General features: G+C 35.0%; 1 protein-coding gene across 1 annotated transcript in view; it reads left to right on the top strand.

The window, feature by feature from the left end:
- LRRC9 (leucine rich repeat containing 9) overlaps positions 1–26196 on the top strand; it is a 96871-nt gene that overhangs the window by 31781 nt on the left and 38894 nt on the right. The window contains exons 15-20 of the mRNA XM_007466054.1: positions 3356–3568; positions 8501–8620; positions 19302–19493; positions 20747–20872; positions 23020–23154; positions 24184–24361. Of these exons, the coding sequence (XP_007466116.1) occupies positions 3356–3568; positions 8501–8620; positions 19302–19493; positions 20747–20872; positions 23020–23154; positions 24184–24361 (964 nt within the window). The remainder of the gene's footprint in view (positions 1–3355; positions 3569–8500; positions 8621–19301; positions 19494–20746; positions 20873–23019; positions 23155–24183; positions 24362–26196) is intronic.

The following is a 26196-nucleotide window of genomic DNA, read 5'->3' as shown; positions in this document are numbered from 1 at the left end:
GTAATATATAACTGTAGTCTCACTGGAAAAGATTCAAACTGTATTGAAGAATATAGAATAAACATGAAAATCTGCTTTCACCTCAGTCCCACCACCACTCCCTTTCCTGAAGGCATCCACTGTTAATAGCTTTGTGGGTTTGCTTTCAATCTTTTTTTCTGTGCATTTACACATATAACAACATATACCATTTTACGTAGTAGAGTCAAGTTCTAAGTATTCTGTAAATTTTTTGCCTTTAACAATATGTTTTGCACAAATTTCACTTCAGTACACATAGGTCTATACTTCAGTCTTTTGGTGACTTCATACTATTCAGTAATATTCTGATTTATTTGACTGTTCCCCTGTTGATGAAACATAGGTTGTCTCCAATTTTATTACTATTTAAAACAATATTTCAGTGAGTATCATTGCAGATGCATCTTCCATACAAATATGGAAGTTTTTCTGCAGCACATATTTGTAGAAGAATTGGCTAGTCAAAGGATATGTGGATATATGTGTTTTAATTTTGATAGATTTTGCCAGTACTCTTTACAGAAGTTGAACCATTTTATAAATTTCCAACAGTGTGTGACAGTGCTTGTTTCTTTACATCTTTACCAACACAGGTATTATCAATCTTTTTGTTTATATCTGATGGCCAAAGAAAGGATATTTTATCCTTTCATGTGCTTATAGATTACAGTTTTATGAATCACCTGTTATATCCTTTGACCATTTTCTATTGGACTCTATCTTTTTCATATTGATTGGAAAAATCTTTATATGCATTCTAGATGTTAATCCTTTATCTTTTATATATATTGCAAATGTTTTCTGTCACTTGTATTTTCATTTTATTTGTAGCAAAAAAAGTATTTGTCATTTTCATTTGTAATTTACAAGTTAATTTTTAAGAGATAAGATCTCTCCATCTTTTACATTATGGATTCTGAATTTTATGTCTCACTTCATAAGGTTTATATAAATATTCTCCTTTATTTTCTTCCAATACTAATATAGGTTGTTCTAAAAATTTTAGCCTTTTTTTTTTTTGGCTGTGTCAGGTCTTAGTTGCAGTACACGGGATCTTCATTGAGGCATGTGGGATCTTTTGTTGTGGCACACAGGCTCTTCTTTTGTTGCGGTGTGTGGGCTTCTCACTAGTTGTGGCATGTGGGTTTTCTCTTCTCTAGTTGTGGCGTGCGGGTTTTCTCTTCTCTAGTTGTGGTGCGTGGGCTCCAGGGAGCATGGGCTCTGTAGTTGTGGCAGGTGGCTCTCTAGTTGAGGCGCCCAGGCTCAGTAGTTGTGGCACACGGGCTTAGCTGGCCCCGCAGCATGTGGGATCTTAGTTCCCTGACCAGGGATCAAACCCACTTCCCCTGCATTGGAAGGCGGATTCTTTACCACTGGACCACCAGGGAAGTACCTAAAACTTTTAGCTTTTTAATTCTATCTAGAAATTGTTTTATTCTGTGTAAGGTTGGGGAGGTCAAATAATTTTATCCTTAAAAATGGACCAAGCATCATCTTTTTTACTCTATTTTGAAATATTAGCTATCATTAAAATTATTTTCATATATAAGTGGTCTATTTATAGATTCTTCTATTTCTGTTCCATTGATCTCTCTGTCTAATCTTGGACACCTACCACATTATTTTGGTTATTACAACCTGATTATATGTTTTGATATGTGATAGGGAAAATTCTCTTCCCCTGTCCCCACTTATATATATTTTTTTAATTCTTGGCTATTCTTGAACATTTTCCTTTCCAAATAAAATTTAGAAACAGTTTGTTAAGTTCTATTTAAAAGTCCTATTAGGATTTGATTGTGATTGTATTGAATTTAAATTTAATTTGGGGCAAACTGACTACTTTGTAGTATTGGGCCTCTCATCCAGGAACATGATAAGTTATTGCACTTACTCAAGTCCTCTCCAACATTTTCCTTTATATACGTCTTAAACATTTCTTGTTAAGTATAGTTCTGGGCATTTATATTTTATATTGTTATGAAGCGGATTGTATCAGTCAAATATGCTTTCAGCAAAAGACACAGAAATCCGAACAAACAGAAAACAGAATAACTGAAATAACAAGAAGTAGTGAGGCCAAGTCCCTGGCTGTTGTGACTGACTTCAGTGATGTCGGCAAAGACCTCCATCATCCTTCTGCTTGTCACTTCATGAGCTCTTTTAATCGGAATATTCAGTTCTTTCGTCACCTCTGGGAAGTTTCTTTCTCTTAATTCCTTGATCATTTCTTCTCTTCCATTCTCTGTTAAGCCCTCTGGAACCTCTGTTTGTTAAACATTGGACATTCTGAACTGATCCTGCATGTATTTTAATTTTTTTTCTCTTGTATTTACATTTCTGTTTTTAAATTCTGTGCTCTGGAGGATGTCCTCAATATTAGCTTCCACTTGCTAATTTGATTTGCTGTCATATCCATTTGCTTTCTCAGAACGTTTATTGCATATTTTCTATTTCACTAATTGTTTTTATTTTGACTTCAAAGCATTTACCCTATTCTTTTCTATAGCAGCCTATTCTTTTATAGATGCTTTGTTCTCCCAGATTTTAAAAAAGTCTCTTATGGGGACTTCCCTGGTGGTCCAGTGAGTAAGACTCCATGCTCCCAACGCAGGAGGTCCAGGTTCAATCCCTGGTTGGGGAACTAGATCCCTCATGCATGCTGCAACTGAGAGTTTGCGTGCCGCAACTAAAAATCCCGCATGCCACAATGAAGATCCCGCATGCTGCAACTAGGACCCGGTGCAGCCAAAATAAATAAATAAATATAAAATGAAAAAGTTAAAAAAAAATTTCTCTTAGGGACCATTTTGGTTTTTTCTAGACCCATTTCTGTTTCTTCACGTTGTTTTTGCCCATTCATCCACAGTTCTTATGATAATTACTTAGTTGCCTGATAATTACCTAGAGCATCCTCCTGCTGTTTTACTTGTTCACTCTGAACATCAAGTTTCTTGGGATCTGCTCTTTGAAGTGGTTATCTCCTGCACATATTTTGGCTGCAGGTTACATTTCTGCTCCTATTTGTCTGTCAGTTCAGTCCCTTCTGATTTATATCTCACAATTTTTAGTCTTTTGTTAGTACCCTCTCCACTGTTATAAAATATTTTTAAATTGTCTTTTGCTAGTTTTAGGGAATTTTCAGCAGGAGGACACACCCATTCTTAGCCCACAATTTTAATCTACTCTCATAGATTTCCTAATGTGATACTCATCATAGATATTACTATATAACAGGAAAAAAAGTTAATTCATCTTTCCTACATAGCCTATTTCTTTTTCAAAATGATAAATACAGCAACCAAATCTTCAACATTTTTAATAAATTTTTTAGGTCAAGGCTCACTCTTTATTTTCTGCATTCAACAATGTTATCCTAGAAGAGAGCAAAAAAAATTCAGAAGGATCAGTATTGTCCCAGGATTTGAAATTTGATGATGAAGTTATAAAAATGGATCCCAGGATCAAGCCCAGACCAAAACTTATTAGCTTGGATGATAAAACAATACTTTCCCTTGCCAAGACTAGCATTTACAGTCATATTATGGTGAGTATTATGAGGAATAAAATTTGGGGACATGAACCTTGAATTTGGTCCGAATGTATCGCATGAAATCTAAAGATATTAAACCACCTATCTGATGATGCCAGGCAGCATGGTGTCCATGCCGGGCATGCTTAAAAGTGCCCAGCCCTTTTCTTCTACAGATCAGTGTTGTCCAGTAGTAATATAATATGAACCACATATGTAATTTTGAATTTTCTATTAGCCACATTTTTAAAGATTTTTAAAATTAAAAGGTAAGATAAATTTTAATAATATATTATAGTTAAATCAATATATCCCAAATATTATCATTTCAACATACAGGCAATATGAAGATTCATTAACAGATAGTTTCATGCTAAGTCTCTGAAACCTGGAGTATATTTTACACTCACAGTACATCTCAGTTCACAGTTCAAGTGCTCAATAGCCACATGTGGCTAGGGACTATCATAGAGGACAGTGGAGGTCTAGAGGTAGCCTTGTAATTTGCAAGGAATTTCATTCCTGAATAACAAATACACTCTCTTTAACTGATTAAGATAGTAAGTTTCAAAACAGTTTCCAGGACCAATCAACATAGAATACAGGAGTTTTATCTTTACAAAATTAATCAACAGAATTTGAGTAACTTATTGAAGCAACTTACTTTACACTGAGGAAATTCTATTGAGATATTAAGCCTCCTCTATATCTTGACTCAATCTGTCCATTTCAAATCTGCTACCATTCTGTCCGAACTCCCTTTATCTCCGACCTAGACTACTTCCATGGGGCTACTACACAACTCCAGAAGGCACCATGCACAGTGTATTCTGTTAATGTGCTTTTTGGATGCCATTCACTATATAACTTGACTATAACTCAATACAAGGAGTGTGTGTCTGTGTCTGTGTGTTGGGGGCTGGGGAGGTACATGCCTACTAGAGCTTTGCAAAAGAGGCCTTGTCCTGCTTCCGCTTTAAGGCCACAACCCATTCTCCATGTTGAAACGAGAGGAGTCTTTTCAAAATGCAAGTCTGATTTGTCACCCCCCACTACTCCTATTTGAAATGCTCAAATGATTTTCCATTGTTTTAAAAATAAAACCAGAGTCCTTAATATGGCCTATAAGGTTTTGCATGACCTGGTCCCTGGCCTGTCTATCCACACTCTTCTCATATTACCCTCCCTTTAGCAATCCGTGCTCAGCCGCCTCCTTGTTTCTTTAATGTACCCTGTTTGCAGCCACACAGAGCCTCTGCACTTATACTGCACTCCTGCACTGTACTCCTGCATGGAATGTTCTCCCCTGACCCCGTTTCTCCTAGTCAACTCCCACACATATTTTTGATCTATACTTTAGCATTAAATCCTTCTCTTACCTCTAGGTCTAGATAAGAATCTAAGTAAGATTCCTTTGTCATATGCTTTGTATCCTTCCTAAACTATAAATTCCACAAGGGCAGAGATTAGGCTGTTCTTAGTCATTTATATTCTCAGCATGAGGGCAACAATATAAGATTGTACAGTGTACATTGAACAAAAGGGCCACACCTAAGGGGCAACTTTCAAATAAGAGTAGTATATTTACTACAACAATTTTTTGATGACTGTTGGTAAAATTTCTTTTACTAACAAAATCAGCCTATTGCAACAATTTTCTAAAAGCTGGAAAATAAAGGTGTCTTGAGGTAAGGATGCCTTTTTCTAATTTAATCATAAACACTGAGTGGACTAGCATCAACTCTGCCATTATCTAGCACAATACCTAGCACACATGAGATACTCATTAGTTACTTGTTTTAAAACAGAATGTCTTGAGTGGTTCTTAACAAAGAAAGTGGGTTGTTTGCTTGAACCTGCAGAAGTAGTAAACAAATTGATATTAACTGATAAATTGATAAGAATACTTAAGAAGACAAATTATTCTTACATGATGCTATCTTTCTATGCATGCACTGAAAGCTAAGGTACAGATAAAAATTCAGAAATGATTTTTATCTTGAAAGTCAATTACTTTGCTCCATCGTTACATTTCTAAATCCATTGTTTATGATGACAGTTTTTTTCTCAAGTGATTGTGTGAAACAGAAAGTAAAAAATAATTTTTTAAATAATAAGTGAGGTCAACAGTTTTCAGCCTGCTTCTAAAAATATTTGAAACACTTTTTTAAGAAAGTTTATGGGATTGCTTTGGTTAAACTGTGTTAGCAACATCCACCAAATCTTCAAGTCTAGGAGATTGTCATTACCTTAGAGGATTATTATTAGAGAGGAAGGAAAACTTCATAACATGATGGCAATATCACCACCTTTATCATAAGTGTGCAGTATACTTATTACAGGAGCAATCTTCCAGCTGACAGCATGGAAAAATTGTTTCTGAACTATATTGTCAAGATTTCATATCTGAGTAATGAATTCTTGATAATAAAGCTTCAGTAATGAAAGGTTTAATAAATGAATGTGCTCTGATTGCATTGAGCTTCTAGAACGTGTATTCCTATAGATTTAAAGGGATTAAATAAAAGTTTAAAAAAGAAAAAACAGCACCAGAAGGTAGGTCTTTTTTATTATCTTTGGCTTGTGATAAGAAACAGAGAGGAGAGTTAAGACTTCAGAATACCTTGGCCAGCTTGTGATCTCCACCTGACTGTATTAATTTGGTCAACACGCATAACATAAGAATGGAGGGGCTTTTTCATATTAAATTTGCCTATATTGCTTAAAAGCCAGCAAATTTTCTTGGGTTTCCAGTAAGAATACTGCATATTAGAAGAAGGATATTTAGATATCACACCCTTTGTTCTCCCTTCTTTGTGCCGTTACTGTAAGAGAAACTGAGGGGAGGGTACATAGCTCTTATTTTCTTTTCAGTTATCCCCACTAGGTCGAGTTTCATGAGGACATCTATAAAAATAAATAAAATATGTAGAAATAAAAAACCCAAAGTAACATAATTTTGTATTCTCTTACAGCACAATTAAATACTGAAAATTAGAGTTGTCAGTTATGTCTGGCTTTTGTACTGATTTATTCATTTAGCATTTACTGAGATTTGCTGTATTTTAGGCAATGAAATAAGTATTGGGGGTTCAATGAATAAGTTATTTTCCTGCCCCAAGGATATTATTTCAGTGGAGGAGACAGATATGGAAACAAATACAGGAAGTTTGGAGTTGCTGGGAGAGGTCCACAGAAAGAGGTGTGTTTTTTGTGGATTTTTTGAAGGATATGAGAGATTTCATTGTTTTTGTCTTCCAAGCAGAGGAAATACTTTATCTGTAAGCACATGGTTTTGAAAGATCCTGGTGTCTTCAGGGAACACTGAGGAATTCAGTGTGACTAGAACATAGGGTGTGTGACAGTGGAAGTATAGGTGTAGGTTGGAATACAAAGAAGATACACGAGCCTGTGGCTGGAAGAGTAAGAGGTTATAGCCACATCAGGATGGATTTCAGAAGGCAAATTTATAAGTTTACATTCTTTTGTTTAGGGAATAGGCTCTCTGTTTTTAAAGACCCTAACTTTGATAGCTTGTGTTTAGATTTAACTGTGGTCAGACTGGTGGTATAGAAATCCAGTAGAAACTATTGTAGTAGTCCAAAGGACAAATAACAGTCTGAACTAAGGCACTGTATTGGTGATGGTATGGAGCGGTTGATTTAAGAAACATTTCTAGAATCAAATGTATATAGAAAAGAGGGGAAATGGATGATCAACAATATCTGTTAGATAGTGAAACTCTTAATCAGGATTGAAAATATGGACTGCCAAGCAGATAAGAGAAGATGATGAATTCAATTGTGAACATGTTAAGTGTAAGGTATCTGTAGAATCTGTCATATGTGACCTGTAAACTAGTCTGCATAAATTGGCCCTTCTTAATTTTAGCAAAGTTTTGATAACTATTTGACATTCAATTGTTTCTCCCTGCCAGGAATTTAGTTATGTCCACAGTATAATAGGGTATAAGATGGTGGTGGTAAGTGAAAAGGGTTGGGAGGTAGATACCTGATTTTATCATGATACCCATTTGTTGTGAATAAGGTGGTCAATTATATTGACATTTTCTTGTGCCACTGTTTATTCTGTAGACTATGCATTAATCTTCATTTGATACCATTCACAATGGTATTGTTTAAAGAGAAAAATTATGTAGACACCAGGGTCTCCCCTAAATATAAAAATATAATAACATTCTTTTTTTTTGCGGTACACGGGCCTCTCACTGTTGTGGCCTCTCGCGTTGCGGAGCACAGGCAATGGACGCGCCGGCTCAGCGGCCATGGCTCATGGGCCCAGCCGATCCGCAGCATGTGGGATCTTCCCGGACCGGGCACGAACCCGTGTCCGCTGCATCGGCAGGCAGACTCTCAACCACTGCGCCACCAGGGAAGCCCATAACATTCATTTTAATACAGCCCAGGATCAAATGGGCAGGGAAAATCTGGGCCAAATTCTGATGTAGAAACTGTCTTAGACACTCTCCCAATTCCTTCTTTGATGTTGTGTCTCCCACTTTAACACCTCAGCCTTTCTTCCTTAGTCCAGTGTCCTCATATGGTTTCCTGTAATCAGGGTGTATCCTTGCCATCCTTTCTCTTGTGAGGCAACCTAGCCAATACTCAAAATCTTTAGGGCCTACACTGTTCACTAGCCTGAGAAATAGGTCTGCCCTAATGAATATCACAACAAAATATTTAACCATTTTCTAAAAAGAATTTCATGCCGATTATTGAAACTTAGAGCAAGTGGAAGATCAAATTAATCAAGAACCAGATGCAATGCTAATATTAGAAACTATACCTTTTAAAATCAGATTATAAAATTAGACTATACTTTCAAAATTATATTTTTTTCTCATTGGCTCTCTCTTAATGTTATTTAAATAGCTATAATTAGGATATAATCTGTCTTATTTTTTATTTACATTTTATTTTACTTCAGAGTCTGAATCTACATGGAAACAGCTTGAGTAAATTGAGAGATCTCTCCAAGTTAACAGCACTTCGAAAACTTAATATCAGCTTTAATGAATTTACTTGTTTAGATGATGTATACCACCTGGTAAGAACTGTCTTTTTGAAATTATTTAAGTAAAATAAAATTATTAATTTAATGAATAAATTACTTTTGTAATTTAGACCTCATATATACCATATTAACAGCCCAATTCAGGAACAAAACATACATAAACTATATATATAGTATGTTACTTTCTCTAAAATAGGCCTTAGATTTAGATTCTGTTTACAAACCAAATATACACCTGTGGTCATATCTGATTTCTAGCTACTTGAAAATAAATGTAAAATTACTCCAGACCTGTTTTTAAAATGGCATTTATAAAGTGTCATTTCCAATTTCTTCAGCTCTTTTTTTCTCTTTTTTTTCTCCTTATTGTGAGTCTTTATTTCTTCTTCACTTTCTACTTTACCACTTCACAGCTAATGTTGTCAAGTCTTCCCATCTGTTCATTATCCATATGGTTAGTTCTCTTTCTCTCTGCCTTGTCCTTTCTACCCTCATCACACACATAGATCTTGTTTGATTTGTGTTTGCCTTCTTATAAATCAAGGACAAATACAGTAATACACATGTACACCCAGGTATGGATCTTATCTGGCTTTTGTTTTCCCTGTTATATGTCATATAACAAAAATAATTACATATGGGTTCCAGAACTCCAACCCAGCATCCCCTGTTTCCATAGGTCCCAAGTCACTGACATACATTTTCAGAATATATCATCATCCTCAGCTCTTGCTCATTCTCTATCTCCTTGCAACCATGTCGAGGCCCTTGTACTGCTACTTCTGCGACTGTGGTGAGAGTTGCTGCTTTGCTTATTGGCCTTAGATTTTAGTATTAAACCCTCTTCCTTTTTTCTTTTACTAAGCCAAAGTCCTTTTTTTTTAATTGAGGTAACACTGGTTTATGACATTATATGTTTATAAAAGTGTGTACAATATTATATTTCAACTTCTGTATATACTATAGTGCGCTCACCACCAAAAGTTTAGTTTCTATGTATCACCATACAGTTGACCACCTTTACCCATTTTGCCCTCCCTCCACCCTACTTCCCCTCTGGTAATCACTACTGTGTTCCTTTTATCTATATGTTTGTTTTTATTTGGTTTGGTTTGTTCATTTATTTTCGTTTTTTTTACTCCACATACAAGTGATATCATACAGTATTCATCTTTGTCTGACTTATTTCACTTAGCATAATACCCTCCAAGACCATCCATGTTGTTGCAAATGGCAAGATTTCATCTTTTTTATGTCTGAGTAATATTCCATTGTATATATGTACCACATCTTCTTTATCCATTCATCTGTTGATGGACAATTGGGTTGCTTCCATATCTTGGCAATTGTAAACAATGATGCTATGAACATAGGGGTGCATATTTTGAATTAGTGTTTTTGTACTCTTCAGATAAATAGAAGTAGAAAAGCTGGATCATATGGTGGTTCTATTCTTAATTTTTGAGGAATCTCCATACTGTTTTTCATAGTGGCTGCACCAATTTACATTCTCACCAACAGTGTATGAGGGTTTACTTTTCTCCACATCCTCTTCTTAATTCTTGCCTTTTTGATAATAGCTATTCTAATAGGCATGAGGTGATATCTCATGGTTTTGATTTGTGTTCCCCTAATAATTAGTGATGAACATCTTTTCATGCACCTGTTGGCCATCTGTATGTCTTCTTTGGAAAAAGCTCCTGTGCCCATTTTTAAAATTGGGTTGTTTGGGTTTTTTTGTTGAGTTGAATGAGTTTTTTAATATATTTTGGATATCAGCCCCTTGTCAGATATATGATTTGCAAATATCTTCTCCAATTCAGTAGGTTGTCTTTTCATTTTGTTGATGGTTTCCTTTGCTGTACAGAAGCTTTATAGTTTGGTGTAGTCACATTTGTTTATTTTTGCTTTTGTTTAGGAGACATATCTAGAAAGACATTGCTAAAACCGACATAAAAGAGCATACTGCCTATATTTATTCTAGGAATTTTAATGGTGTTAGGAAACTGGATGGCCACATGCAAAATGGATTAAAGACTTAACTGCAAGGCAAAGTCCTTTTTAATAGAACTCCCCTTGGGTTTGGTATGCAACTGAGGAAAGAAGGTAGTTTAATAGAGGTCCCAGGACTATATATAAATTTTGGGCATTTTTGTTTAATTTTTTTCTAATGATTTGCTTGCAGTTCCAAAGGTTATAACAGGCATTATACTTTTGCTTAGGCACAGATTTAAAGACTAAACTCTTAAGTCATGCAAGGTGAGTGAGCTTAGTCAGCTGCCCAGCATGTATTTGCAATGTAGCTTTGTTGTTCTTTAATACAAAGATTTCTTTCATCATCATAGCCTCACAGCCTGCTTATTGGATGACTATTACCACAGTTATTTTACAGGTAAGGGAACAGGACAAATTTTATGCTCAAGTGGTATTTTCAAATTTTAGAACTAGTAAAAGTAGCTAGCTAGATATAGAGCCCTCAGACATTAAGAATCCAGTGTATAAACATGTCTCTAAATATGACTGTAAGGATCTTCGGATGTTCAGAGAGAGGAGATACTGTATGTAAAATAAAACACAGACTGAAAACTACATACTACAAACAAGTGGTTTAGTAAATTATTATAAGGTGAACGTGCTTGTTAACTAGCGTCCAGGTCAAGAAATAAAACTTTTCCACCTACAGCATAAACCCCTTCTATATGCCCTATTCCTTCAAGAAATCATTATCCTGACTGCTAATAGTTATCCTCTCCCTGCTCTTTTTCCCCTATAGTTCCATCACCCAAATGTGTATCCCTAGCACAGAAATTTGGTTTCCCCCCCTTTTTTTTTAATGTACTGTATTTTTTAAGTCTCTTTTAAGTTTCCCTTCTATCCCCTCCTGCTCCTCACTGTTTATCTGTAGAAATACAAAACCAGTTTTCTTCAAAACCAGAGTTTCCCACAGTCCAGACCCTGCCAATTTGCTTACCTATGATACACCCTACAAGCCCTCCACCCTCCAGATTTTCTACAAATTGGCAACTGGATCCAGAGATTGGATCAGACTCCGGTTCCATTCCTCTGGCGAGACTACAGGGACACATAATGTCTAGTTGTCTCACTTTTCTGATTCTAGGAGCCATTATTAATGCCTGTATCTATTAATTCATTGGATAGCAACATTCTTATTGTAGAATTTCTTTTTCATTTATTAATTGGAACACTTTTACATAGAGACTTTTCCCCTTATCTATTATTTGGATACCCAGTAGGACCATTCATATAGAAAATGCAGAATAGATGTTTATTTGCTTTTATTTACCAACTTTGAAGATAATGAACTAGTTCCTTACGAATTCCCAAAGATAAGCAATACTTTTTTAGTTTTAATATCATTAGGAATGCAAGGACTTAAATATATTTGATGATATTCAATTTACTGCAATTACTATCATGATTGAAGCTCAAATTTTCTCATCCTTAGCCAGTGGAAGCATCATAAGGTTAGCTCCTTTTGCCATGACCCTAGTAGTCTGTGATAGCTTCTTTGCTGCCTGGCATGAAAGATGTTCCATACACATTTTATGTATTTTTCTGTTGCAGACATGGGATCAACTATTTCTTCAAGGAGCCCTGGTTTCTTTTAGAGAAGTGGTATTTAAGGGCCACAATCTGGGTTGGTCATTGTTTCTAGGTCTTTCCATTGGACAGAATTTGTTGTGGGGGAGGGGTGTGTGTGTGGGGGGGTATATGTGCAACTAAAACTAACCTCATGAATTTATATTGATACTTCCAATTCGAATTTAAGACTGCAAATCATTTAACTTAACCTTTCTCTGTTACTTACATCTATATCTTTTTTTCCCACACCAATAATCCTGATTCTCAGGGATACAAGGTAATAGAATTAGGATATTTAATAATCACTCATTTGTTTTATCCCCTATTACACACACAAAGGTCTCAGAATGATAGCGCTAATACTCTCATCAACATGTTACTGGAAAGTTTTTTTTTAATTTTATGTTCTTTTCATTCTTCTCTATTTTAAAAAATAATTAAAATTATCATACTATGTCTACTTTGTTAGAGCATGTAGCCCTTACATTCTGTACACTCTCCCTTTTAGTTCATTGGTAATTGTGTATTTAATTCTTATCACCAGTTCTTAGGGTGGTATCAAACATTTTGATTGCCTGAAAAATATTCTATTATAGATTCCTCAGGAAGGGCTTATGGAAACAGTATCCCTTCAGTTACTGAATGTTGATAATAATTTATCTATGTCCTTTATACTTGAAAGGCAGTTTTGTTAGATATAAAATCCTTGGCTCACAATTTCTTTTCTTGGGCATCTTAAATGTTATTTCATTTTCTTCTGGCATAAAGTGTTACGGTAGAAAAGTCTGATGAGAATGTATAATTTTTTCTCTTGTAAGTCACAGGCTTGGTTGTTCTGGGTCAATATATCGGATTCACAGTATGCTTTTCCAAAATGTAGATTAAAATGATTTTTTCTTTTATTTTTTTGAACTGGAGGTTTTTAGCAATTTTTCTGTTTCCTTTCCTTGGTTCTCATCTTTAGGAACTCCCATTATCCATATGTTGAATCTTTACCTATCTTCACTATTTGTCACTTTCTCTTGAGTCCTTTTTATCTCTCCATTTAGATTTTAAATTGATTTGAGTTTTTAAATTTTCATCTTTTTCACCTTCTATTTATCTTAAGGCATTATTTGTTGTGTTTATGCCTTTGACTAGTTTAATCTTCATTTCTGAAATGCTTTTATTATTTTATTTCAAATTCTTTTCTGGGTTCTTTCATCTCATTTCTGAGTTTTTCTAATCCAGATTTATGTTGTTATTTTGTATCTTGTATCATTCTTAAATCTTTTTGCTTGTTCTGAAATAATAGGTTTATGGTTATGATATGTTTCTTGGGCATATATTTCTGGTATACTTTTATTGCCTGCAGCAATATAGCAATATTTCTCTCTCTCTCTCTCTCTCTCTCTGTCTTACACACACACACACACACACACACACACACACACACACAGCTTTATCTGGGATTTGACCTTAATACTTTTTTGCTGCTCACTTTCCAGTGAAATTAGTTCTTAACTTTTATTTTATTTTATTCCTTTTTTTTTTTTTTTTTTTTGCTTATTTTGCTTATTCTAAAACTTCCTCATTGTTTTCACAACAATTTCTGCAGGTGGTAAATGTTCCACAACCTTTTGGTGTTTTAAAAAGTAGACCTGTGGTATGCAGGCCTCTCACTGCTGTGGCCTCTCCCGTTGCGGAGCACAGGCTCCGGACGCGCAGGCTCAGCGGCCATGGCTCACGGGCCCAGCCACTCCGCGGCATGTGGGATCTTCCCGGACCGGGGCACGAACCTGTGTCCCCTGCATCTGCAGGCGGACTCTCAACCACTGCGCCACCAGGGAAGCCCCAAGTTCTTAACTTTTAAAACAAAAGTGGGGTTTGGGAAAGCTTTTCTAATTTCACAGATCTCCCTCTTCTGCTGTTTATATGTACTGTTTAAAAACTGTAGCACTTACTTTCTGAAATTTCCTGGCTCTATTCCCTTCTTCCACTTCAGTTTGAACTTTTTCTTTTATTTGCCTTTTTGTCCTTATCCTGTTTAATTTTTATTTAGCCCAGCAGTTTCTTCTCCAAGAAAGATTCAGTTCTGTAAGGGAGCCCTGGTGGGGCAGTTTGAAGATTCGTAGGGGCTAGACTGTTCCATCCCCTTCAGACCTTTTTACTGTAGGTCCCACGCACTCACCTGGTATCAAAGAGGGCAAAACTCCTCCCACTTTCAACTGCTGTATTCAGTTGGCCCTCATACCTTCCACTGAATATTGGTTGGCTATTTTGGGGCTCTCTTAGGTCCATCAGATGCTGCCCTGATGCTTCCTTCTTCCTCTCACATAGACCTGGACACCATGTAGGTCTTGTGGTTGTTGGTGGTTTATCCCCACCAACTTCTTTGAGACTTATGGGCCTACCTTGTTATGTAGCTTTGTTATAAATGTTGTCCATAGAATTTTGGTTTTATTTTTAACTCTCTTTTTATGTGGGTATTCAGAGAGATTGAACACCTATGCTGCCTAGCCTCTATATTCTACAGTAATCAACTTTGTATGTGTGTTTAATATTATATTTATCTTAGCATCATAAAAGGCTATGATCTAATTTAATCACTCACCTGTTATTCCTATTGTCTTCTAAGTTTTTTAATTTGCCTCTCATTTTTACTATTATTTTCCTTAAGTGTGTCTCTAACATGGAGAGTTTCCATACCCATCTTGCATGCTAGGCATTAGTTCTACTAGGTTGCAGAAAGTAAACATATTGTTACTATGCGTTCATCACCCTGGCCTTGCCTTGTGAGTCAAAATACCCAATCTGTGACTGTTTACATAATGGAAGACCTGGGCTTCATAAATGGTGGAAATACACTATATAGTTTTTGTAGAGTTTTTAAAAATCTAAATAAGACATCCACATAAGGTAAATTGAAATGGCATAAGCTGTATGCCTGTCATTCACTCACCTGAACTATGAGAAAAGGAGAGTATCCAAGCAAAAGGAATAGGAACAGATTTATTTTTCTCTGAAAATAGTTACACCATAGTCAGAATTGGCCAAGGAAAGACAAATATGTATGGCTATTTGCAACTTTCATAGATTATGGGCCTAATTTTTATGGAAATAGTACTTCTGTCTTATCTTTTCCAATGAGAAATTTATTGTTAAAGTGTTTCTAATGCCTTGAGACAGCTAATCTACATTTAGAGATTGAACTATTACCCCTAAAATATTTTAAAGAGGTCTTGTGGGTTTTAATATTTGTAAGTTGGGCTACATTGTACTGTAACTTACAAAAGATTTAAACTGAAGCACAAGAAACGTTGAAACATAAAACTCCGCTACAAAACTGAAAATATTATTCCTTGAATATTTATGGAGTGTATGGAGTCTGTTTTATATTCTGGGAATATAAAAAAGTGAAGATCCCGCCCCTATTTTCAAGGAAAGAAGGTAGTTATCTTTATATGATGCATGATTCACAAATGCTAGTCTGCATGCAAGTGCCGAAATTTGGGACAAGTTTTTAACCACTTTTTGATGAAAAATGGGAGAAGATGGGCCATATAGTAAATTTTTATAAATCTAAATTAATTTAATTTAAAAGACTGTTCTAAGATTATATCCTTAATACTTTTTTACTGCCAAATATCCTTTTGTTCAAGATATTATAATCATAGTAAATTACAGGATTTTTTTTACTATGCTTACTTATGAGATTAAAAAGTCAGTAACACTATTTGATTTCCAGAAATTTTTTAGATTTTAATGATCTGAACACTCAACTCTTGAAACCTGAGTCACTATAATAGACGCTATTCCAACAATACGAACTATGCATTATATAGCAGTGACTAATTCTATGGTGAATTCAAACAATTGTTTGTTTTAAACTGTAAAGAAATCAAGTTTATTTTTAATTTATAGTAATATTATTTTTATTTTAAAAAATATGTTGCAAAATATTTTCTTCAAGTACTCTTTCTTGTTCTGGGTCTGAGTTCGTATATACTTTAAAAGAAAATTTTGTTTGCAACAAATAGAAGTAACAAATTAAAGTCTTAAAGACTTCTTACAAATATGTAAAATAAAAATCTGAATATCTAAATGGCCAAAGATGAGAAACACAACAAACAAAGCAACATTGAGAAAGCAAAACAGAGCTGGAGGAATCAGGCTCCCTGAATTCAGACTATACTACAAAGCTACAGTAATCAAGACAGTATTATACTGGCACAAAAACAGAAAGATAGATCAATGGAATAGGATAGAAAGCCCAGAGATAAACCCATGCACATATGGTCACCTTATCTTTGATAAAGGTGGCAGGAATATACAGTGGAGAAAGGACAGCCTCTTCAATAAGTGGTGCTGGGAAAACTGGACAGGTACATGTAAAAGTATGAGATTAGATCACTCCCTAACACCATACACAAAAATAAGCTCAAAATGGATTAAAGACCTAAATGTAAGGCCAGAAACTATCAAACTCTTAGAGGAAAACATAGGCAGAACACTCTATGACATAAATCACAGCAAGATCCTTCTTGACCCATCTCCTAGAGTAATGGAGATAAAAACAAAAATAAACAAATGGGACCTAATGAAACTTCAAAGCTTTTGCACAGCAAAGGAAACCATAAACAAGACCAAAAGACAGCCCTCAGAATGGGAGAAAATATTTGCAAATGAATCAACTGACAAAGGATTAATCTCTAAAATTTACAGGCAGCTCATGCAGCTCAATAACAAAAAAATAAACAACCCAATCCAAAAATGGGCAGAAGACCTAAATAGACATTTCTCCAAAGAAGATATACAGACTGCCAACAAACACATGAAAGAATGCTCAACATCATTAATCATTAGAGAAATGCAAATCAAAACTACAATGAGATATCATCTCACACCAGTCAGAATGGCCATCATCAAAAAATCTAGAAACAATAAATGCTGGAGAGGGTGTGGAGAAAAGGGAACACTCTTGCACTGCTGGTGGGAATGTGAATTGGTACAGCCACTATGGAGAACAGTATGGAGGTTCCTTAAAAAACTACAAATAGAACTACCATATGACCCAGCAATCCCACTACTGGGCATATACCCTGAGAAAACCAGAATTCAAAAAGAGTCATGTACCAAAATGTTCATTGCAGCTCTATTTACAATAGCCCGGAGATGGAAACAACCTAAGTGCCCATCGTCGGATGAATGGATAAAGAAGATGTGGCACATATATACAATGGAATATTACTCAGCCATAAAAAGAAACGAAATTGAGCTATTTGTAATGAGGTGGATAGATCTAGAGTCTGTCATACAGAGTGAAGTAAGTCAGAAAGAGAAGGACAAATACCGTATGCTAACACATATATATGGAATTTAAGAAAAAAAAATGTCATGAAGAACCTAGGGGTAAGACAGGAATAAAGACACAGACCTACTAGAGAATGGACTTGAGGATATGGGGAGGGGGAAGGGTAAGCTGTGACAAAGCGAGAGAGAGGCATGGACATATATACACTACCAAACATAAGGTAGATAGCTAGTGGGAAGCAGCCGCATAGCACAGGGAGATCAGCTCGGTGCTTTGTGACCGCCTGGAGGGGTGGGATAGGGAGGGTGGGAGGGAGGGAGACAAAGAGGGAAGAGATATGGGAACATATATATATGTATAACTGACTCACTCTGTTATAAAGCAGAAACTAACACACCATTGTAAAGCAATTATACCCCAATAAAGATGTTAAAAAAAAAAAATTTTTTTAAATGTCCAATATAAACACATGGAAAAGATGTGCAACTTCACTGATAATAATGTAAATTAAAATAAGGCGGGTGGGTTGGTGGGTATTTAAGGAAATGAGCATTCTCAAATTCCATTGCTGGAAGAAAAAACTGGTACAAACTTCCTTAAAACTATTTGGCAACATTTATCAAGAGTCTTAACAATACAGAAATCCTAAAACCAGTAATCTTATTCCTAATAACCTTTTCTGAAAATATATTGGCGTCTCGGTTAAAGTATTATGACCATGGACATTTGTTGCAGTGTTGACAACAATTAGAAGCCACATAAATGTCCATAATGAAATGTTTAAAACAATACTAATAATTCACATATTAGAATACTATGCAATCATGAAAAATCATTTTAAAAAATAAATTTATTTATTTTATTTATTTAGTTTTGGTGGCATTGGGTCTTGGTTGCTGCGCGTGGGCTTTCTCTAGTTGTGGCGAGCAGGGCCTACTCTTCATGGCAGTGCATGGGCTTCTCACTGCAGTGGCCTCTCTTGTCATGGCTCTAGGTGCATGGGCTTCTGTAGTTGTGGCAAGTGGGCTCAGTAGTTGTGGCTCGTGGGCTCAGTTGCTCCGCGGCATGTGGCATCTTCCCAGATCAGGGCTGGAACCCATGTCCCCCACGTTGGCAGGAGGACTCTAAACCACTGTGTCACCAGGGAAGCCCCATGAAAAATCATTTTGAAGAATATTTAATGGTGTGTGAATATGTTAGAAGGGTACAAAATTCTATATAACAGAAAATAATGTTTTATATAAGAAAAAATATATTGGCATATAATAAAAAATGTTTTCAGTGGTTCTTTCTGAGCAATAGAATTATATATGCTTTCTATTTTTTTTAATTTATTTACTGTATTTCTCAGATCTCCAACAAGAACATGTGTTACTTTAATAATTTTTAATAATTATTATTAAAAATCGTGTACTTCTAAAAAAGGAAATTATAGAATGGAATAGGTTTAGTTTCTGCCTCTGAAGATGAACCTTTTTTAACCAGACCATGAGTTCAATGGTATAAACTAGAAGCCTAGATATAAGAAATGTAATTCTTTGTTTGTTGGAGACAATTATCTTGCCAGTTTCTCTTTGCCTTCTCCTCCATGAAAACAAACATTGCCACTCTATGTTAAAAGGCTGAAGTGAGAATTAAGAGAAAATGACTAGGAAAAATGTGTACATTGATACCATTGCTGCAGTATAACTACTGTTTAGGTTTTCTGTGAGGATTACCAAAAAAGCACGTAAAATACTTAGAGAATCAGAGAGAAAAAAACTATGTAAATACAAACTGTGATCCTTCTAGCATCACTTCTATTTGTATGTGTTGCAGTATAACCTTGAATATTTGGATGCAAGCCATAATCATGTGATAACTCTTGAGGGATTTAGAGGTCTGATAAAACTTAAGCACTTAGACTTGAGCTGGAATCAACTGAAAAAATCTGGCGATGAAATAAATATGTTATGCAAACACACCACAAGCCTTCTCACTCTGGATATTCAACATAATCCATGGCAAAAGGTATGAAACAGAAATGTTTATAAAAAAGCAAACAATCATTTTTATTTCAAAGCTGTTTTCTTACTACTATTCAAGAATAGCCAGAAATAGGCAAACTATCTTTGTCTCGCTAGAATTCCCTTAAGTATTTCATAAGTTGAATTTAGTGTAGTGATCAAGTGAATAAAATGTTACTATAAGAAAAGTCTTTAATTTCACATCAGACTTTCTTTTCAACCTCTAATAGTTTAAGAGTATTGTGGTTTTAAAAGTGTTAGATGTCACTGCCATTTGCACACCTTCAGAGAATTTTCATAGTGCAGTATAGCTCAGCATGCTAGAACCCTACTGTAATGAGGCATAGGAACCAAGAATAATAGAATACAGTGAGAGAAACATACTATTAAAGGGGGAAAAATTAACAAAAGCATGTTTACTTTAAAATTAACAATAGTATGTTCCTCTCACTGTATTCTATTATTCTTGGTTCCTATGCCTCACATTCCCTGGTAAACCTGAATTATAAAGTCTTATTTATGTTCTGTTATAAAAGGAAATTTGATTGAACGCTATTCTTTCTCATCACAAAAATATGTAGATTCATGCTAAGAAATTTCAATATTCAATGATTATACTGAAGAGTATCTCCAAGTATTTAAAATAAGCCCCAAGTTTATAATTTCAAGACTATTCCTTTCCTTGCTTTTCAAAAATGTATATAGACTGTGTTCAACATTTTTAAAAGGGACTAAAGCATGATTGGTTCTATTAAATTGGCCGTATTACTATGTTTATACTATTGTATTTCTCCTTTTTAGCTCAGTAAAATTGAAGGATATTTTTCTTTTGCCAAATCAGACTTCCTGAATGATCACAGTACAGCTATAGCCCTGTTGCCAAATTAAATGTCAAGAGCTGAAGATCTGTATTGGATCACCCATGGAGCTCACTAGCTAAATGCTGATCTAGATAAACAGGAGGCACTGCAGTTGTTCTGTGAACACTTTTCACCACAGTCACTTTTCAACAGCTTGTGGGATTTCCTCTCTTCACAAGAGTAGAACTATCCACCTTTAAACAAAAAAGATTAATTCTTAAATATAATTTAATTTCAACTATTATTTAAAGAATTAAGTTAAGCCTTTATTTTTAGACAAATATAATAAAGTAGGAGATGCATAATTTGAATTATGTGGGAAGGAACAAAGAACTCCTTTCCATGTCATAGCACATGTAATATTTTGTAAAAATTAACTTTTGGTATTTTTCCCAAGCCAGCCACATTAAGGCTGAGTGTTATTGGCAGATTAAAGACTCTTACTCAGTTAGATGGAGTCCTTATTTCTGAAGAAGAAGCAACAGCAGCTATGAAATTTATTTCTGGGACAAAGATTACTCAGGTTGGATTTTACTGTTTAATATTTCTTGTTCTATTTAGAATATACAAATAATATTTCCCATACTCTTATTTTGTTATTGAGATTTTATATTCTCTCCTAGCATGCTAATAAAAAAATCAGTCTATAACAATCATATCACTTGAATTTTTTTTTCTGTTTAAATGTATTCCATTTAAATACAAACTGTTTATATGGATTCTCATCCCTGCACACTACCCCAAAAATACCTCTAGGGTAACTGTTTTTCTCCTAGTCAACCTGAACTCACCAGAGTCCTTTAGAACCTACATGAAAATAAGCAACTTTCTGTGGATAAGGTAAGCTTCGAGGCCTTGAGAAAGCATTTAGTAAATTATTTACCTAGTATTGATATTATATGTGTCTGGCTGAAAGAAAACAAAACCTATTAACTTGGGGAAGGGGAAATACCTATATTATCCAGATTAAGAATGCTACTTTGGCCAAAGTAGCTTCAACATCCTAAATATCTCCACTCTAGTTATCTAGCTATTTACTTTTTGTGGAATATTTGAATATTAATTCCTTAATGTAATGTTTAATTTTGTATCTGTTCAAAGTGAAGGAAAGAAACTCTTTTGTTGATAAAAATATAATTAACTCCTGAAGAAGAGCTGGGGACTTATCCTATCAGAAATCAAAACTTACTAAAATCCTGTAAGACAATGTGGAATTGGCAGAGTTAGACAAATAGACCAACACAACAGAGTATAAAGACCCAGTGTAGACCCACACATACCTGGGAACTTGATAAATAACAGAGCTGCCTGTACAGATCAGGGAGCTAGTCAATAAAAGGCACTGGAACAAGTGCATTAAGGCTTTCACTACAAAAAGCAAAACCAAAAATGTTTTAGAAGAAAAGATCAGAGATTATCCTTATAACCCTGAATGAGGGAAGAATTTATTATGCAAGAAACAAAGAGCATATACTATTAAAGATTGGATTTGTCTATGTTAAAATTAATACATCTATGCTTCAAAGGGCAGAAAGTGAAAAGACAAGCTATATACTGGGAAAAGAAATTTGAAACACATCTGACAAAAGATATTCTTTATATATCCAAAATATATCAGGAAAAAGACAATCAGTCAAACAGAAAACTGAGCAAAAGATTTAAACACACTTCACTGGAGAGGAAATCAGAACAGCCAAACAACTTAGGAAAAGATGCTCTACCACATTAATACTCAAGAAAATAAACATTAAAACTTAAATGATCTACCAATTTATGGCCACTATTGGGGGGGGGGAAACCTTGACAATATCAAGTTTTAGTAAAGGTTTGAAGTAAAGGTTACAATTGGTAAAGCCATCTTGGATAAAAATTGGCCCTATCTAGTAAAGCTGAATATATACATACCCTAAACCTAGCAAGTTATATACTCTAAAGAAACTCTTGAATATATATACCAAGAGTCATGCACAAGAATATTTATGACAGCAATGCTTATAATAGCAAAATACTGAAATCAGCTCAATGTTCATTGATGGGAGAATTGATAAGGAAATATTATATAGCAATGACATATGAATGAACTACAGCTACAGGAAGAAGCGTAGAAGAATCTCATGGATATAATGCTGAGCAAAAAAGCAAGTCATAGAAGAATATAAACATATTATTCAATTTACATAAAATTTGAATATGTATAAGACTAATATTTTATTTATGGACATAAACATAAGTCTATAAAGAAAGCAAGTATGGTAGATACAAAATTTGAGATCATTTGATTGCTTCTTAGGGGATTGATTCACTTGAGATGAGTGATGGCTTCCAAGGAGAAGGAGAGAAAAAAAGATTAGGATGGGGCACCCAGGGAGCTTCTAGGGTAGTAGGAAGATTCTGGCTCTTAAACTGGTTTCATGATGGATTATATGGTGTTTGTTTTATAATAATCCTTTCACAGTTTTATAAATATTATTTTGTGGTTAAATGTCTGCTAAAACAAAAAAATGAGTGAGATATATAAAGTATATCCAGATACTGAAAACATTTTAAGGTAAACAAAATGTCATATTTTAAAAGTATTCATTGGGCCGCTCATCTAGGAAACAATTCTTTTAACTATATATATATGGACCTCTCTGTGCTATTTCCTTTATGTGTTTTTTGTTTTATTAGTTATCTCTCTTACGGCATTCTAGTACTAAAGAGGAGAGATCACGGATTCTTAGTATATGGCCTTCTGCCAAAATTCTGACACAGATTTCAAAGTTAGGACCACATTCACATCTGAGTGGAAACTGGTACTTGAAGGTAAAGACAATCTATTAAACCTAATATAAAAATTTAATTTCAATTGACTTTTTAGTCAGCTTTGGCCTTTGTATCATAACGAGGGCATAGATAGGTAACGGGCAGAAAACTGGAAGAGCCAAATTAAAAGTAAAAGAGAAGTCAAGTCATGAGTAGTTATGTCACAGGGGCTAGAATTCAGCAGTGGTCACTACAGAACAGGAAATTTAGGATAAAGGTACACTACAAAACCAAAGGGTAGATTCTGAGAATATATCAAAATAAGCAAGAAAACTTTAAAGCTCAGAGCCAGAGACCAAGCCAAAAGTTTGGATGGCAAGGTAAAAGGGATCAAGAATCCTGGCAAGAGAATGGAAGAACTGGTCAGAATTCAGCCAAGCCTAAGGGAAAAGTTATGGAGCACTAGCAGCTTCTTGCTCAAGAAGCACCCTTTTACCTCTTGCCAAAGATAGAAACTGGGCTAAGAGAATCTGACCCTTGAAAATGGAAGATATTAGTGGCATTCTTTTTATTACAGAATATACATAGACATTTAGTTGTGATGCCGGCTCTGTGATAGTCTTAGCTGACCCCACAGGGAGTTGTGAAATTAGAATGGCCCTTTAAATCTGTCCCAAGTTGGGCTGAGATGGCCAGGCCTTTCTTTCCTTTCATCATTGGATGTGGGCCAACCTGGGAAGAAGCATGACCTTGGGCAAGGCAGCTCTCTGCTGCTGATGCTGTCCCTGAAGGGACTGACATTTGAAGGCTTTCTGCCAACAGCACTTGCAGCAACTGGGACAAGTCCTTCACTGCTGGGAATCTGACTGGCACAGCTCAGTGTCTATAATACCATATAAATCCCTCTGAGTTATAATCTTGTCAAATTTTACTTTTCTGTAAACTAAGAGCTTTGCAATATCTTTAGTTCCTAAAGGACTTTTTTATGTTATTTACCACATTTGAATTATTTCATTAGCCTTTTTATCTTATAACATTGAAGTTATCGATGTCATCCAGAAGCAACATATAATGTGAATTATTCTACAGATAACTGCCTTAAATTTAGATGGGCAACATCTTTTTGAAATCACAAATTTAGAAAAATTGGAAAATTTGAAGTGGGCATCATTCAGCAACAATAATCTCACTAAAATGGAAGGCTTGGAATCTTGTGTTAACCTGGAAGAGCTCACATTAGATGGAAACTGCATCTCAAAGATAGAAGGTAAGGTATTAGAGAATTCTAAAGTCTTAAAATATGAATGTCTAATTAACAAGAGCAAAAAGTGAATAACATTGAGGATAGAATTTCTGAAGAGGAAGGTTTCCAGAGAATTTCCAAGAAGGTTTGGAGTAGAGTATTCTAAACAACTCTTTAGTGGGATCTGTGACTGACTGCTACATATAATGAGCCCAACTAGCTGCCTTCCCTCCCCTCTCTTAACCAGTGTTTACCATCTATTACCAAACTTAGCACATTACAAACTAGTCAGTGTTCAAAATCTGTACCATTGAGTAAATAAATGAAAGAATGAGGTGTGCTTTTGAAAAAGATAAAGCAGCTCAGTTCATTTTTCAAAATATGGAATTAAGGTTACATTTGGAAATTTGAAGACTTTCAACAAAATGAACATTTTATTCACTGGAGGTTGAAAATCAGATGTACTATATAACCTTTTACTGGGACCCACATACAAGTACAAATTAAGCAGCTTTATTAATGCCTGCATAAGTGTACACACACACATATCATGCATACTTATCTAGGTATAATACATTTCTGGATGTGCATTTTGGTAATAAGGCTGTCCTTGTCAAGAAGAGAAGGCAGGAATTGAAAATCATGCCTGGGAAAGAGACTTAACTTACACTTTATTAGCTTTTGAATTGTTTTTAGCATGTGTGTACTACCTTTTTCATAAAATAGAAAATTTTACTTTAAAAAATTACATATGCAAAAGCAAGTATTAAAACAGCATGTATAACATTTGTTATACTTCATTTTAATGGCTGTTAACAATAGTTTCTAAAAATTGCTTGATCATAAGAATCACTTAGGATACTTATTGAGTATATAGATCCACAGGCCTCTCCTCTGTAGATTTTAGCTAAGTAAACTAAAAGTGGGGGCGGGGGGGGCGGAGATGTAGGTCAGGCATCTGTGTTTACAACTATCACTAGTCTCCATTCCCATACAATGGGGTGTTAATTTTACTCTGTATGTTAACAATTGAGAACCCTATTTCCTTTTTATTCCCCTCCATAAGCCCACTGAAGGGAAGACTCCTTCAACCTGTATTTTCCCTATACCCACTTTTCAAACATAGCTACCCCACTAAACTTTAACAGATATTTACCTTCTTTTTTCCAAACACAGATAGGCTTAATATGCATTTAAGGATTTTTGTTTTGATAGTACATCCTAACTTGCCCTAGATTGATTTGCTTTCAGCATTTCATAGTCCCATGATGAAGGTTGGTGTGAAAGGGGTGCATGAATAAAATTCATTGAGGACTGATTATTTATTTGCCAAAAGCTATAACTGATACTTTTCAAATGCCATTCCATTTAATTCCATAACCGTTAGAAGTAGATTTCAGTATATCCATTTCATGGATGAAGAAAATTTGTCTCAGAGGTTACATAATTTTACATAATTTACCTATGGTCCCAAATCTAGTGTGAAACCAACATTTGAAACCAGCTCTGACTCCAGAGTTTTTATCTGTCAACTGCACCGTCCTACCTACAGTTATAAAGTGTCTACAGCACGTAATGTACATAGGGGTTAGATTGTGGTGAGAGGAAGCATTTTCTAAAGTTCTGTCTTAGACTACTTTCAAGCATACAAAGGTAGAATTAGGTTCTTTTTAATACAAATGATGGCACAGTAAGGAATACTTTCCAGAGTGTTGTATTCTAGTTCCTTACCCTTAATGTTTTACAATGGGGGTTGGTGATTATTTTGAGCTTTGTAAAGTAGAGCTTTATATTATTGTGATGGTGAAAACCTTAATTAATTACATAATTTAAAGGTTATTTGAAAGCTTAATTCAGTA

Source organism: Lipotes vexillifer, unplaced genomic scaffold (assembly GCF_000442215.2).
Source record: "Lipotes vexillifer unplaced genomic scaffold, Lipotes_vexillifer_v1.1 scaffold25, whole genome shotgun sequence".
In the NCBI taxonomy this organism is placed as follows: Eukaryota; Metazoa; Chordata; class Mammalia; order Artiodactyla; family Lipotidae; genus Lipotes; species Lipotes vexillifer.
This window is presented reverse-complemented; position numbering and strand designations above follow the sequence as displayed.